Consider the following 16,421-nt stretch of genomic DNA (forward strand, 5'->3'; position numbering starts at 1 on the left):
TGAATGCTTCTTTAGCTGAAGACTGCTTTGTGAATCGCATTAACCCGTAGTTCATGAGTGAGCAATACTTGTTGCCTGCCATGCAGGCGATAATTCAGAGAAGAACGAAGAACATGAAAAAGCGAAATATGCCGAATAGCTTCAACCGCAAAGCTGATCGAAGCTGATCTGAGAAGCTTTTTTTCACAGGTCGTGCAACTCTCTGGAGAATAACTAACAAAGAGAGTAAAGCGCTTTCGCGATAATCAGCAAGCCTGCCTCCAACTATACTAAAAAAATGTTCAGCATATTTAGCCGATCCGTTGACCCTGTTGTTCAATTTATATCTTCGACACCAACGCTTTCCTGCCAAGTGGAAGCTATCTTGTATGTTTCCCGTTTTCAAAAAAGGGGATAAATGCAACGTAGCGAACTATCGAGGCATAACCTCTTTGTGTGCCGAGTCAAAAGTGTTTGAAACCATTATCAAAGGTCCGTTATTCACAGCATGCCGACACTATATCAGCACGACGCAACATGGTTTCTACCCGGCACGTTCAGTGGAAACTAATCTGGTGGACTTTGTATCCTTTACATTACGATTTACGATTTACATGGACCTAAAAGCTGGTTTCGATTCTGTTAATCACACTATTCTGTTGTGCAAGTTGGACAAACTCGGCTGCTCGGGGAGATTCTGCAAATGGCTGGAATCATATCTCGCACAAAGGCAGCTATATGTGCAAATTAGTAATAATCAATCCATTCGTTTTACAAACACGTCAGGCGTCCCATAAGGTAGCAATTTGGGGCCACTGCTCTTCTCTTTATATATAAACGACGCGGCCTTGCTTTTAAGTCGAGGAGGTAAACTATTCTTTGCTGACGATTTAAAAATCTTTCGAGCAATCAGATGCGTTAAGGATTGCAGAGACCTTCAGAATCTTTTAGATATGTTCAGTCACTGGTGTGCAAGAAATCTGTTGACGTTGAATGTCTACAAATGTTTTTCCATCTGTTATCGTCGTACTAGAAATGCGATATTGTTTGACTACGAGGTGCTAGGGACTAAACTTAGTAGAGTTGAACAAGTGAAAGACCTTGGAATCGTTCTTGGTGAAAAGCTGACTCTAAAGCCCCATATCTCGGCAATCGTCGAGAAAGCAAACCGTAACCTTGGCTTTATATTCAAAATTGCCAGAGAATTTAATGATCCATTCTGCTTTAAAGCCCTCTACTGTTCCATCGTTCGGTCTACGCTAGAATTCGCCAGCATTGTATGGTGCCCTCAAGAAACCCTGTGGATTAACCGTCTAGAGAGCGTTCAACGCAAGTTTGTTCGGTATGCTCTGCGTCAATTACCGTGGAACGACCCACAAAACTTATCCCCATATGAAGATCGTTTCAAGTCACTGGGAATTGAAACATTGGCCAAAAGGAGACATATATCACAAGCAATTTTTGTTTGTAAGCTGCTAAACACCCAAATTGATGCTCCAGATCTACTCTCACAGATTGGACTGTACGCACCATCAAGAGCACTGCGAGCTAGGACAATACTACAAGAAGAATTTCATTCTACGCAATACGCCGCCAACTCCCCCATATCATCAATGATTCGACAATTCAATCGATACGCTGATTTTTTCTCATTCGACGAAGCACCTCAATTGTACCGCCATCGCATACTTGGATCTAGTTTTTAATATTAAGTATTCATGTAGACAACTTGTCCGATGGATTATGTAAATAAATAAATTTTGGCGGATCGTTTAAACATACACCCTGGCTGAATCGGCACACTGCTTGGCTATGGCTACTGTGAAGATTGGATATTGTACGTGAAGGGCTGTTATTGCTGCTTGTTGTTTTGTGTGTGCGTGCTGAGTGAGATGCTTGTTTTGATTTGGTAGTTTTGATCGTGTGTAGAATAGCAGCGTATGTGGAATTGGCCTTGCCAGCGTTGCTGATATTGTTCAGGGTTTTGCGTGAGAAAAAAAGAAAGGGAAGTATTTTTGCTTTTGTCAACACTCACGCGTTGACAGTTCGGCACGAGATTTCCTGTAAGTGCGAGCAGCCTACGAAATCTCTTTCAACGCTGGCAAGGCCAATTGGTTTTGCCAGCGTTTCTGATATTGTTCAGAGTTTTGCGTGAGAAAAAAAGAAAGAGAAGTATTTTTGCTTTTGTTAACACTCACGCGTTGACAGTTCGGCACGGGATTTCCTGTAAGTGCGAGCAGCCTACGAAATCTCTTTCAACGCTGGCAAGGCCAATTGAGATACTCAACATCTGATCACTTGTTGACTGAACACTGAGAAAAAACCATGCCCAAGTAACATGTTTGTTGTACAATAGCTTATCAAGCACTTGTTCCACGTGAATCAGCTGTACAACAGTTTAATAAGCTATTATACAACAAAAATGTTACTTGGGTGGTAACGCGAAACATGTATGCATGGTTATCTTAACTATATTGCAATATTGTAGTACTTACCATGATTTTTGTCTACTTGAGATGTTTCGTGGTTAAAACTACTATAACAACAAACAAATTGCTGACTATTTTCGTGGTTAAATTGACTTTTTCCTCATACTTCTAATGACAATATTTTTGCAGCTTGATATGACAATATTAAATTGTCCACAGGACCATAAAATTGGTAAATTCACAGTAGTCTATATAGTCATATAAGGGGCAATATCGAAAAATCGAATTGCCGATACATTTGCGCTGCCTCCGAATGACGCATGAATAAGTACTGTTTTCTCTTACAATCTCTCAACTCGCGCTGAAAAAGCACGTCTAGAAGCAGAGTTAATCTTTCTTCACTCGCTACGTTAGAGACAGGAAACTATGTGCTCCGTACGCTAAAGACAATATCGGGCAGGGAATTATATAGGGAAACAAAAGCTTCATTCGGCATCTAGTTACCGCTGCAATAAAATGATGATATTTGTTGTTATTTGTATTTTCTGCATTTGCAAGTTGCTAATACATTTTGCTAGTTCTGCAAGTCAAGTGTGGGAGTCGCATAGGTAGTTTTGCGTTTATTCGTCTGTGAACTGAACGATTTTCTTCATGCCTTTGTTGAAGGAAAACAAAAAAGTATTGGCTCGAAAAGGTTTCCAATAATTTTTTTAAGCATTTTTATGACCCACTCGGCTCACAAAGAAAATATGCATCTAGATTCTTTTAAATCAACTTAAATTTAAACGTAAGTATAAGTTTGATGTTTAGAGTAAGATTCGAAGCGCTATTTACATTCATTTAAAAATTATCGAGTTTTCTCATCCTACAGCAAATCTCAGCCTGCAGCAGGTTCCCCTATATAATTGAATCTGTATACAGTGTGACCCATATATATTCGAACAAAAATCATTTTATGCTTGCAACGGCGTATACAATTAATACAATCAAACTAATATCATGTGCGTATGTCATCATGACTTAAGTTTGATTTGACGTAGTTTCATTTTCGTATTGTGTCTCGTTCGGTGTTCACTTACCAATGTTCAAGTTACGGTCGTTGATAATAAGTAAATTCCGAAACGGTGCTGCAGGCAGCGCTATTTTTCGTGACCTCAAACATCTCGGCATAAAAAGAGGATTTGCATACTATAAAGCAAAAAGATTTGTCGAGACGCGATCTGTTGAAAACCGTAAAAAACCCGGAAGAAAACAAAGCGTTAGAACTGCAGAGGTCATAAAGGTTGCTCGAGAGCGAATTTGTCGCAGTTGCGACCGGTCCTCACGAAAAATAGCAGTTGAGCTGAATATCAACAGGAAATCTCTACGTCGAATTTTGAAAATGGATCTGAATGTGAAAGCATGTAAAAAACGTAAAATTCATGGATTAACGGTTGCAACAAAACAAAAACGGCAGGAAAGATGCAAACTGCTGCTCCGTCGGCACGGTGATTTCGAAGTGATCTTTTCTGATGAGAAGTTGTTTGTTCTTCAAACCCCGCATCATGCTTAAAATGATCGGTTGTGGTCGGTTTCGATCATCGACGTTCTAAAGCACAAACGAAATGTACCACGATACCAAAATTCATCAGCAGTCATGGTATGAGGAGGCATTTCAAAGAAAGGGAAATTTCCTCTTGTATTTATTAACAATAAATATTTTCTAGAAATGGTCTTAGAACAAAATTTGATCCCTTACGTTCAGGGAGTGTATGGTGAAGAATATTATTGTTTTCAACAGGATGGAGCTCCAGCCCACACTGCAAATCTTGTGCAGATGTGGTGCAAAGTCAATCTGATGGATTACATACCGAACTACAAGGTATACAGCCCTAAGGATTGTACGAATGGGTGACGTAGGCCTATATCAGATCATTAGATTAAAGACTAATGTAAACTGCCTTTCTGGCATATGTATGTTTATAAGAATCTGTGAGTGCCATTGTCTAAGTGAATGTTTAACCCTCTAGTTTCCAACCCTGCCAATTGGCGGGCTTCAGGAAAATCGTTATAAATCTACTATGCTTATTCGTTATATGTTGGTATCCACTGATACCTTCTCATTATAGTCTAATCTAACTATTTGAGTGGTTTGTTTGTTTTATTACGTTAATTTGAAACAAATATTTCGTGCGAAACTTGAAAAATGCCAGAAAACTGAGAAAAAAATTATTTTGCTCTGCAGAGTGAAATTCAAATTGTTGTAAATTGCTTATTTCTTGGAATAAATGAACAAAAAAATTATTGGTGAGTAGCTGATAAGTTGTACTTTATGGTAAAAAAGGAAATTTGCGGATTTTGCGATTTGCGATGGTCGATTTTTATCAAGGAACTGACCCCGCCAATTGGCGGGGTTGGGCATTAACGTCAACTTTTTTTTGGTAATTTGACAACGTGATGTTTCCGTTGTATTTATTGATTTTTTCGAGTTTAAGCTAAAAATTATTGTTATAGGCCTTGTTAGCTTCTTTTATATGCCTTGAAAAATACACAAACATGCATTAAAACGGAAGGAGAATTTATAGGACTTATCACCTAATTTTCAGTGCGCCTTTTTGACGAGCTGCAATATTGCGCTTTACACATATACAACAAAACATTTTTGCATTTTATGGTATTTGAAAACCATAATCCTGTAACCAAGAAACAGATTCCATGAAACCCGGCGAATTTTGCTGCTTAACGACAAAATCTTGATAAGCAAGACAATTATACAAAAAGGGATCTATCACAGACCATTTTAACCGCAAATTTTAATCTAAACTGCTTAATAAGTTTGTGTTAATGAACAAATTGAGTGAATTACCAGTCGATAAAAGATTGTAGTGAACAAATGTGTACAACAAAAATAAAAAACCCAATTTATCAAACAAATCACATAAATGAGGATTTAAGTGTCATGTTCTATCAGACTCTAAAGGGTTTTCAATGGTTACAAGCAATCCTGACTTGGCAGCAGCTTCCAATGTTGTTGTTCGCCTTTCTAAAATTTTACCGGATCTTTACACGGACAATGACTATCGACAACGATGAACTGGAAGTGGTTGATGAGTTTATATTTGGGATCTTTGGTCACCGCCGACAAGCTGGAAGTCAAGTCTAGTTTTCCTCCGCAAGACGCTTCGATTAACCCGTCTAAGGTCTACTGCATTTTTAGCACCGCAAAATTCACTAAAATGACCGTAACTTTTTTATCTTTCAATATTTTTTCACCAAATTTGGGAATTTTCCCGAAAATATTTTCTATTTTCATAATATCTACAGATAATAGCCATATGTCATATGGTCCCGGAGTTATTCCGGAGTTCCTTGGGGGACCGTGACATGGCTTTTTTAGATAAAGTTGCCAAATATTTAAAATTTGTTTGAAATCTGTTGATTTTTGTAAACATATCATCGACTGTGGACATATCAGTTACTTTGCCGCAGTTATGAGCCATGGTGCGCGGCATCCGAATCCGGGGGGACTATAAATCCGGAACCGGTTCCCATAAAGGGACATTTAACCATCAGTAAAGTATGTCGTGTCGCATGTCAAAAACATCAGCACTCGACAAAATAGCGATTGGCGATCATCTCACGTCTCTTAGAGGCCGTATGACCGGTTCCGGGCCCGGGGAGAATTTCTTTTCTGATTCAAGCACGGCACGGATTTCGAAGGAACTTGTCCGGCACCTGAAATCGGCCATATGGTCAAAAATTTCAGTTGAAGCTCATTATAACTAGTTCCATGAATACTAGCACTGTTATAGATGTTCTGAAATGGATGTCCCGAATTAAATCGAAAAATTTGATTTTGCAACTTTTTTGCGCCCAGGTGCCCAACCCCGCCAATTGGCGGGTTACGAATTTTTATAAATAATCAAACTATTCCTGAACTTAGTAGTTAGAAAATATTTTTTCCATTATTCTGGCCACGAAATGAACATTTTGAAATTTTTTCAAGCAAATCACAAATTTGGGCACTAGAGGGTTAAAAGAGAAGAGCGAAATATTCAGATTGAATTCTTCATTGAATGCAATGGTGACTTTGAAAATACGTGGACGGGGATTCATAAGTACAACGCCTGCAACCATTGAGGCATACAGATTTCTTTTAAAAATCACTTGTGTGCATCATACAGGTTGAAATAGTAAATGACCAGCCCACAGATTATTGTAATAAATATGATTATGCATAGCTTAACATGTTTCACTAATCTTACTTTAACTCGCTTTAAAAGGGCCATTGGTTACAAATAACATTAAAGCTAAAGCACGTTCATCGCAAATATGACGTGCCATTCGAATGTACTTCTCTTTTTACATGAATTGTAACAGGCACGAAAGTTAGCGGCGTCGATTCACTGTCTTTTGCTCCGAGAAGGATTTACTAGTTTACTTTCACAGCTTACTGCTTGTTACATAGCAAAAAATATGGCACATACGCAAAAATTTCTGTTTTATTTGTATGAGAATCCTTTTCCTCCTACCACAGGGGTGAGTAATCCTGCCTCCAAAAAACCCCAAATGCTAAATTTGGTTCCTTTTGCTTGATTAGTTCTCTAGTTATGGGGAAATGTGTATATTATTTGTATGGGAGCCCACCCTCCTAAAGAGGCTCAATTCATCATAGAAAAAATTCTTGCCTTCTGAAACCCTCACGTGCCAAATTTGGTTCCATTTGCTTGATTAGTTCTAGAGTTATGAGGAAATTTGTATTTCATTTATATGGGAGCCCACCCCCCACTTAGAAGGGGAAGGGGTCTTTGCTTGTTTAGTTCTCGAGTTTTGAGGAAATTCGTGTCTCATTTTTATAGGAGCCCCCCTCTTACGCCCTCCTTAAAATTGCTCTCTTATCCCCCAAAAAAATTGCTGGTCATTTTATCTATCCAACAGCATATAAATTGCTCAGTTTCGCTCAGTAGTTTAGTAATTATTAGCATTTGAAATCTTTCATTCAAACGTTAAACTTCTATTTTCGTTTTCACAAAGTGCTACCCAGTCCCAGTATAGTAAACAAAGACGTAGTCCTACGTCAAAACGAATGGCCTCCAAGTTTTCCTGATTTGAACCCACTGGATTTTTGTATATGGTGGTACATGCTGCAGAAGCTCAAGGATAATAAATATCATAATTTGGACGAATTTAAGTTTGTTGTCAACAAGATATGGGATGATATTCCGATGGAAGTAGCGCGTCGCATGTAACTACTTTAAAAAGCGTTTGAAATGTGTTATCCGGGCAAAACAGGATTCAATAGAATAATGAATGTTTGTTGCGTTCTCTATCTATGGGTAAACAACTTCTAAAGCTAAAATCCGAAATAACGTGAATGCTAACCACTACGCCGGGACTGACCCCATCTAATCCGACCTGTAATTACTGCAACGTTTAATTTATCGTCGAAATTATAGGTTTATTATAATTTTACGTTTTTTCAGTATGTAGTTATATTAATTTGTGCAAGAGAGGTTTTTTCATAACCATGTCCTTTTTGGGATGAATGGAACACTTGCTGGCCGTTTATTTATTACTTTTTTGAAAAAAAAAAAAAAAATCTGAGATCTGGAAAAAAGTTTTAGGATTTTTAAGGAAAATTGTCAATTTTGTCATGTTTTTATTTTATTGTTGTCATTATCACATGTACCGAAAACGTACCTAATTCTGCGCATGCCTCCTAATCCTGCGCACCCCATATTTCCCTTAAAATCATATAGCATTCTCAAATGATTAACTCTATGACACATATTTTGCTAGATAAAATTTGGAATTTGGAAGTTTTGATTGGAATAAGGGGTACGTAGAATTATGTGCGTTTACGGGAAGTTATATTTTTATAGAATAATCGGAAAAAATTGTAATCATAATAGGTAATTTCACTCAACGTACAAAATTCATCTAATGCAATACTGTAAAAGACGTTTGGTTTAAATATAACATTGTGTAAATAAAATCCGAAAAGACTTAATTTGTTGTTCAATAAAAACTCATCAAAGTGCTTTATTATATTTACCTATTTTCCTCCTTCAACTTGGATAGTGTTAGGTTGACTACCAATGAATTTTCCCATGTCAGATCTACATTCTCTCCGATATAATCGGTAAAAATTCTCAGCGGCTGATACTGCAAGAGATAACTGAGCACAGGAGACATTCCATCATAAGGTCTTTTCCACGATAATTTTATTTTACGGCTATTTACTTCAAGAACCTCTAAATCGGATGGCGCATCAGGTTTTTCTTGTACTGCTAGGTATGTTATTTGTTCGCTTGTACCGTACAAATTCTCCGCTGAACATACATATTTTCCTGAATCGAATCTCTCTGCGTGATTTATTGATAGCTGAGATCGTATACCGTTATCAACCTTTATTTCCACTAAATTATATCTGAAAACGAATAGTTATGCAGATCTGAAAATGAATAGATGCAGATAATTTTTGTCACTCACCGGTAATTATTGAAATCTATTCTTGATTTTTTATGGGTCCAAGTAATTTTAATTGGATCATCACCCAAAGCCACACATTCCAAAATTACCGCGTCGTTTCGACGTGCGGATATGTTCTTTATTGAACTATCAAAATGAGCGGCTACATTGACATCAATTTTAATAATTTTTGACAATGTATCACCAACTCCATTGTAAGCTTCACACATATAATAACCTAACGAATTCGATGTTAAGATAAAGGCAGTAGTCTAAAATCTATACGCACGTACCTGCATCTGACGAAGTGGCGTAATTAACATTGAGAGTTTCATTTTTCAAAGGTATGGAATGGAAATTTTTAGACATTTTATGTTGGCCCCTGTACCATGTAACTTTTGGTTGTGGAAATCCTTCTGCTTCGCATGTCACAGATATAGTACTACCCATAATTACAGATAAATCGGAAGGTTCTTGTTTCCATGTCGGAGGTACTTGCACGAGCAGTTCCGCGGTATGATTGACCTCTGCGGCCGCATTTAATGCAAAGCATGTATATCTTCCTCTATGCTTTGCTGTAATATTTTTCAGTATGAGTAAGCTAAAAAATTCCTCCTTTCTCTCTGATACTTGAAGTTTAAGGGGAATAGTGGCACCATCTTTCTTCCAACTAAAATAAACCGGCATATCACCCGAGGACACCGAACAAGTTAGCTGAGCTCGACCGCCAACTTTAATATTTTTCGGAAACGAGAAAGATTCAATCACTGGTGGACCTAAAAATAAATAAAATATAAAATACTCTGTCAATGTCAACAGCAATTTAAATAGGTCGTTTTCGACGAGAAATGAAATTTCATGTGGAGGTCGTTGTCACCTTCCGTAAATGTGAACTAGTGTAAAGTATGATATTGGAATAACTTGCTCGTCGACATACACATAACATGTAAAAAGCAAAGCTAAGCAAAGCCTAGGTGCTGCATTCCGTTATCGAAACTTGACCTTCTGTTTTTATACGACAGACTTCGCAGCCAGAGTCAGAGTACAGAACAATTGTGGGGCCAGTGCAACGATCCTCGAGGCCACCTGAAGGTATATGTACGATAACATGTACGAGAAGTAAATATGCGTTGACAGTCGATTAAAACATTTTACATTTAAAACTAACCAATCTTATATATTCTGGATATAAAACTACAAGGTATACAGCCCTAAGGGTTGACCGAAAGGGTGACGTAGGACTATGTCAGATCATTAAATCAAAGACTAATAGTAAACTAGTAAACTGCATTTCTGGCAAATGTATGTTTATAAGAATCTGTGAGTGCCATTGTTTAAGTGAATATTTAACAGAGAAGAGCGAAATATTCAGATTCAATTCTTCATTGAATGCAATGACACTTTGAAACGCCTACAACCTTTGAGACATAGAGATTTCTTTTAAAACCAATTGTGTGCATTATAAAGGTTGAAATAGTAATGAATGACCAGCCCACAGCTTATTATATTTGTGGTGATACATCTTTGCCTTATCTGTGCCCGTTTCCATAGATACATTTCATGCATTACCTTTATATACTATGTACTTTGACATCAAGAACAGAGATATAATAAACTGTACTTCGGAACTGGAAACAGCGTTTTCAATTTGATCTACCACAAATTGGCGACGAGGATGGGATTTTTCAGTAGATTTAGGCTTGAATCAACGTTCTATTAATACATTTGTTGACTTCAAACACGGTGAAGGTATGTATCTATGATATAAATGCTGGGGAAACGAAATAAATAAAAAAAAATCATTCCCAGAAGTTGACCGATAGCTACAGTCAAGAGTATACAGACGAACGCAGTGTTGTTCGTTTCCCGAGCTACTGCGCAAGAAAGCAGGTTATGTTTTTTATGCTACTGCGCTAGAAAGCAGGTTGTTTTATGATACTGCGCGAGAAAGCAGGTTATGGTTTTGCGTTAAGGCAAAGTAATTCTGCCTGGATTTGCGACACGGAGCAGGATAATATTGCTAAGGCTCGTAAGCCTTGATCTGCGACTTGTGAGCAGGAGATTTGCGACTCGTGAGCAGGAGATTTGCGACTCGTGAGCAGGAGCTTTGCGACTCGTGAGCAGGAGCTTTGCGACTCGAAGCAGGAGGAATGATTGTTTTTACGCAACTCGGAAGTTGTTAAAACCGAATGAAAACCAGACAGGTAGTTGGTCTTGTATTTTATTTTAGATTATTTGTTGTTTACAAAATGTTCATTTAAGGATGGACCAGAATAAAGCTTTTGTGAACCTGCCAACGTTTACTTGCGTGGGTGTTCCACTCAATGAAAGGCGGAACAAGTGGAACACATGGAAGCGTGGATATGAGATCTGTTTGCGAGCATCCAAGATTAAGGAAAGCTCTGAAAAGAAAGACCTGCTCCTAGCCTATGGCGGGTTCGAGCTTCAAGAGATTTTCTTCAGCATCCCGGGAGCGGATGTAGCCGAAGATAAAGATAAAGAACTTGATGCTTACCAGGTTGCTATCGATAAGCTCGATATTTATTTTGCCCCACAACGTCATGAGGCACATGAGCGGTATCTTTTCTGGGCTACGACGCCAGAACCAGAAGAATCGTTAGAAAAATTCTTGATGCGCGTGCAGATGCATGCAAACACATGCAATTTCGGGAAGACGCAATCGGAAAGCTCTGCTATTGCTGTCATAGACAAAATGTTGCAGTTTGTTCCGACACAGTTACGTGAAAACGAGGTGATAAAACAAACTAATGCGTACGTGGCGACTCGTTCAGCAAGTGATCAGATGTCGAGACAAGACAAACCTGCAACATCCGGTACTGATGTGGTACAACGCGTGCAAGCGATTTGCAAATACTGTGGCCGTATGCATGAATCAAACCAAGCGTGTCCCACGTGGAATAAAACGTGTTCGAAATGCGGTAAGCGGGGACACTTTCGAGCAGTATGTTTTTCGCGAACCAAAGAAAGTTTTGAAACTAGCTCCTAGCAGTCCAGAAAACGGAGTTTTAGTCAGGCGTTTCCTTCAAGCTCGGTTAGTGTACAATTTCGAAATAAAAAGACGGCTCCAGCTCGGCGCCTTCATGCTATTGATGATGATACAGACATGGGAGAAAATGTTGAATTAGTAGAAATGGTTTCATGTGGAAGTGATTGTGAAGAATTATTTTGGGCGAGAGTTGGAGGAATCTTGATAGAGATGCAGATTGACTCAGGAGTAGACTCAAACATTATCGACAGTAAGACGTGGGAAACCATGCACGGAAAGAAATCTGTTTCTGTTTTCATGAATAAAAAATCATGAAAACAAAAAGCTTGAAATTTCATGAAATCATTACTATGACTCATGATTTCATGACTGTACTGACCAATATCATGAACTATAACAAGTATTTTTGTGAATACTTTTCATAATTGCTTCAAGCGTTACACGAACTGTCAAATCGGGTCTTTGAAATCACAGCAGCCAATGAAATTTGTTAATGATTTAGCAGTATGTGACGATTCTGTTAAATGAAGAAATACAGTTTTTGTGATTTTAAGTGTTATTGACATGAGCTGTCTGTAAAAAGTGCTAATATAGTGATGGATAGCTAAATGGAAAAATTCGCTACCGTGAAAGTGAAGGAAAACGATAACAGTGGAGGAGGTTATCATATCCGATATTCTGGATATGGAAATTAAATTATCAATCCGTTTTAATGACGACAGTTCCGTTGAGGTGACAATGAAGGCCGCTTTACCCAACGCCGCAAGTGGTGAAAAAAGAACCTGCGTCAGACATCATCGATGCAGCCGAGAAAGCAAGAACGGAAACGCCTCCATTGGCATAGTAATAGCTCTTGGCGAAATGGCCGCATCTAGTACCAGAGAATATCGTAAAGAACCGGCAATGACTTATGGATAAGATATTATTCCGGTCCAAATATCGTTTGATGGTTTAGGAATGCTCAGAGATCAACCTGTTCAGTAGATAGCTTACCGACTCTCACCGAGCATAAGAATAACGAGGATTGATTCAACTCCGAGCACTTTTCAAGAAATTACCAATCTATCGATCGATCGATCCAGGCAACTCTAGTAACATCCCGCATGAATTTGAACCATACTCTATCCATAACCATGTCCTCCAATCTAGAAACATTTTTGAAATTGTTCTGACTCCCGCATCCAAACTGTTACCTGGTATAAGGCCCTATTTAGAAAGACACGTCGAGAGTCTGTTACTGACTCAACCGTCAGCAAATTATGAGTGAGCTTGTTTTATTTTGGTGGTGCATTGAGCCGCTACGCTGCCCGTTTTCTCCACACTCGACACTCGACAGTGATTGAGTCTAGTCGAGCTACTCGGCAGAGCTTACAAAATATGGCTCATAATACCAACAATATCAATTATGGCCCATAACTGATATTGTTGGTATTATGAGCCATAACTTATGGGTATTCGTCAAGCAACCATAAAATCAATGGGTCGTTAAGAACCTTCACCATACAAAAACGAGTGATTTTCCATACATATTTTTGAATATAATAATGATAATGGTTGATCCGCATACTGTTTGAATTTTATCGAAATGGTTGAATTATTTTCTTGACACTACGACATATGGTCGATTTTGGTTTTATGAATTGAAAAAACTGAAAAAATAAAATTTAGCTGACATTTTATTAAACTGTCTGAACATGCAATTGCTGAAACTGTTTGGCTCATTGTTTCCGTTGCTGTTGAGCCAGCATCACAGAGCTGGGATGCACGACATTTGATGACTGGAACTGTTGTTGCTGCTGCCTCTGCTGTTGGTGTTTTTAGCAACATCAACCACTACGGGAGCAGCTGCAGCTTGGTATTGTAATTGTGCCTGTTGCAGAGCAGCTGCTTGCTGAAGAATAACCTTATACTGTCCTCCAATCGTATACCGATCTAGGTGTTCTTGTGTGATTTGCAATTATTATTATGCTGCTGTTGCTGTGTACCAGAACAAGTGTACCTGGGAGCCTTCGTCGGCATCAACCATCTAGTGGCCCCGCCCGCTGTTCAGTGGCTATAGGAAGGTGGGGTATGTTTACATATGAAGTGGTGATAGTGGCCTAAATGAAGAAAATTGCGATTTAATTTTTAAAGTCAAGCTTGGCGAGCGCCATATTGTTCTTCGCTAACCTCGGCTAGGTTGATATTATTGCTATCTTCATCGATCATTGACGATGTGCCTGACGGGGTCAACTGAGTTTGGTTTCCAGTGCTGGGCAAACTCTTGAAATTCATTCCGATTAAGTTTGCAATAGCATCAATATCTAGACAGCTATGTTTCTTCCAGCCTTACTGGATGCTGTATTATATTAGACGCACTTGTATGTACTCCGGTGTTGACAAAATGCCCAAGCGAAAGTTGTGTAATATCTCACAGAAAATACGGGATGAATTGCCAGATCAATATCTGAAAAGTTAAATTTACAGTGATGTACTGGATGTGGCAGCAAATATAACTTACTGTTAGCTAAGTAAAATGTTAAGCTAGGTTCTGTAGCATTTTCTCGCTCGGAACTGTGAGCACTTCTACTGCCAGCGAAATCGCCGCTTAATCCAATTCCGCTTTTACCAAATACACCATCGGCCGTGTCAATGTGTCAATGTTGCTGCTACTATTGCTGCTAGTGGTCGTTGTGGTGATGCTGTTAACACTGGGCTTCGACTGCTGCAACTATATCTCGCACCACTAAAGTCGCCGCTACTACCGATGCTGGAATTCAGTTTCAAACTGTTTGAATCAAGGTTTATTCGGTATGTTGACGCTTGCAACACGTTTGCGCTTTTGTTGGTTCTATTATCTCACTTGCCACCGGATGGTTTGTTTATATACATTTTGTCAAATCCCGCGGTTTCGATTTGAGTTTTCGTGAAAGATGACTGTATAGATTGTTTTATAATGCATGCGAATCACTTTTCCTTCAATAAAAATTAAACAATTTAATTATTATCTGCCGGGCGAACATAGAAATTTCAATTCAAATCCTAACACCATGTAAACAAACCAATTTCTGTCAAAAGACTGAGGTTGGGAGCTCCCGTTCATGATTTCCAGATTTTTGTCCAAAAATCATGAGCAACATTCCACTTGCCAGGAATTTAATTCATGGTTCCAAGTTGAATGATTCATGATTTCAATATCTTGCGCGCAAAATAGTAACGCTTAGGTTGCGTTACGATAAAGAAAAGTATGAAATCATGAATATTATTCATGGTGTATATTCATAACATGAAAATACACTAGATTCTTGAAATCATGAGTCATTTTTCGCATTATGGAGATCAAATTTCTACCCGTGTGGTTCAAAATGGAGTGAAGATTACCAGGCAGAGCCGACACTGCGATAAGAAGTTTCGAGCCTATGCACAGAAAGATTATCTGGTAGTTACCAACAAATTCGATGCCGAGATTGTCATTGATGATGTATGCAAACAGTTGAAAACGGGGGCATGTTTCTATGTAGTTGAAGGAGGACCACAGCCACTACTGGGCAAAAAGACAGCAAAGGAGCTTGGAGTTTTGATCGTTGGATTGCCGAGCCGTCAGCAAACGGTTCATCGAGTCGAAGTTTTAAGACCGTTTCCTAAAATTCGAGGAATTAAGATTCGTATCCCGTTCGATAGATCCGTGCAACCAGTTGCTCAGCGATTGCGGAGACTGCCCTTTGCAACATTAGAGAAAGTCGACGAAAAACTTAAGGAGCTTCTGGCTAAAGACATTATTGAGAGAGTGTCAGAGCCAAGTCGTTGGGTTTCACCAATGGTCATTGTCATCAAGGACAATGGTGACATCAGGCTGTGCATTGATATGAGGCAGGTCAACAGGGCGATTTTGCGAGAAACACATCCTCTTCCGACGATTGAGGACATCCGTTGGAAGTTGAATGGTGCAGTATACTTTTCCCGATTGGACATTAAGGACGCTTTCTATCAGTTAGAATTGGACGATGAAAGTAAACCGTTAACGACATTCATAACTCACAAAGGTAGGACTTAAATCATGTTTACTCTCCTGAATTGTGTTCAAATACCCATTTGGGTATTGACCGGAAACTTGTGGTACATACTGTTATCAGTTCATACAAATATTGTTTTTTCTCATTGCCAGGCTTGTTTAGATACAAAAGAATGGTTTTTGGGATATCTTGCGCACCGGAAATGTTCCAGAAAGTTATCGAGCAGATTTTGTCAGACTGCCCTAACACAATAAATTTTATTGACGATACTATCGTAGTAGGAAAGACTGAAGAGGAACATGACAGATGTCTTCAGAAAGTACTAACAAAGTTTTGTGATTATGGTATTCTGTTGAACCAGTCAAAATGCGCGCTCAAACTGTCCGAAATTGATTTCGTGGGACATCGTTTTAGTAAGCAAGGTGTTTTTCCATCCGAGGATAAAGTTAAAGCGATTAGAAACTTCAGAAACCCGACTACCAGTGAAGAAGTGCGAAGCTTTTTGGGGCTGGTCAATTACGTCGGAGCTTTTATCCCAGATTTGGCAACCATCTCATTTCCATT

At 38.8% G+C, this 16,421-nt stretch overlaps 1 protein-coding gene across 1 annotated transcript in view; it reads right to left on the reverse strand.

The window, feature by feature from the left end:
- The window catches only part of LOC128735978 (cell adhesion molecule Dscam2), a 468,886-nt gene that overhangs the window by 185,156 nt on the left and 267,309 nt on the right, over positions 1–16,421 (reverse strand). The window contains exons 12-14 of the mRNA XM_053830464.1: positions 9,152–9,634; positions 8,880–9,096; positions 8,443–8,817 (exon numbers count right to left, since the gene is read on the reverse strand). Coding sequence (XP_053686439.1) covers positions 8,443–8,817; positions 8,880–9,096; positions 9,152–9,634 — 1,075 coding nt within the window. The remainder of the gene's footprint in view (positions 1–8,442; positions 8,818–8,879; positions 9,097–9,151; positions 9,635–16,421) is intronic.

The sequence above is a fragment of the Sabethes cyaneus genome, chromosome 2 (genome assembly GCF_943734655.1).
Source record: "Sabethes cyaneus chromosome 2, idSabCyanKW18_F2, whole genome shotgun sequence".
NCBI classification, from domain to species: Eukaryota; Metazoa; Arthropoda; class Insecta; order Diptera; family Culicidae; genus Sabethes; species Sabethes cyaneus.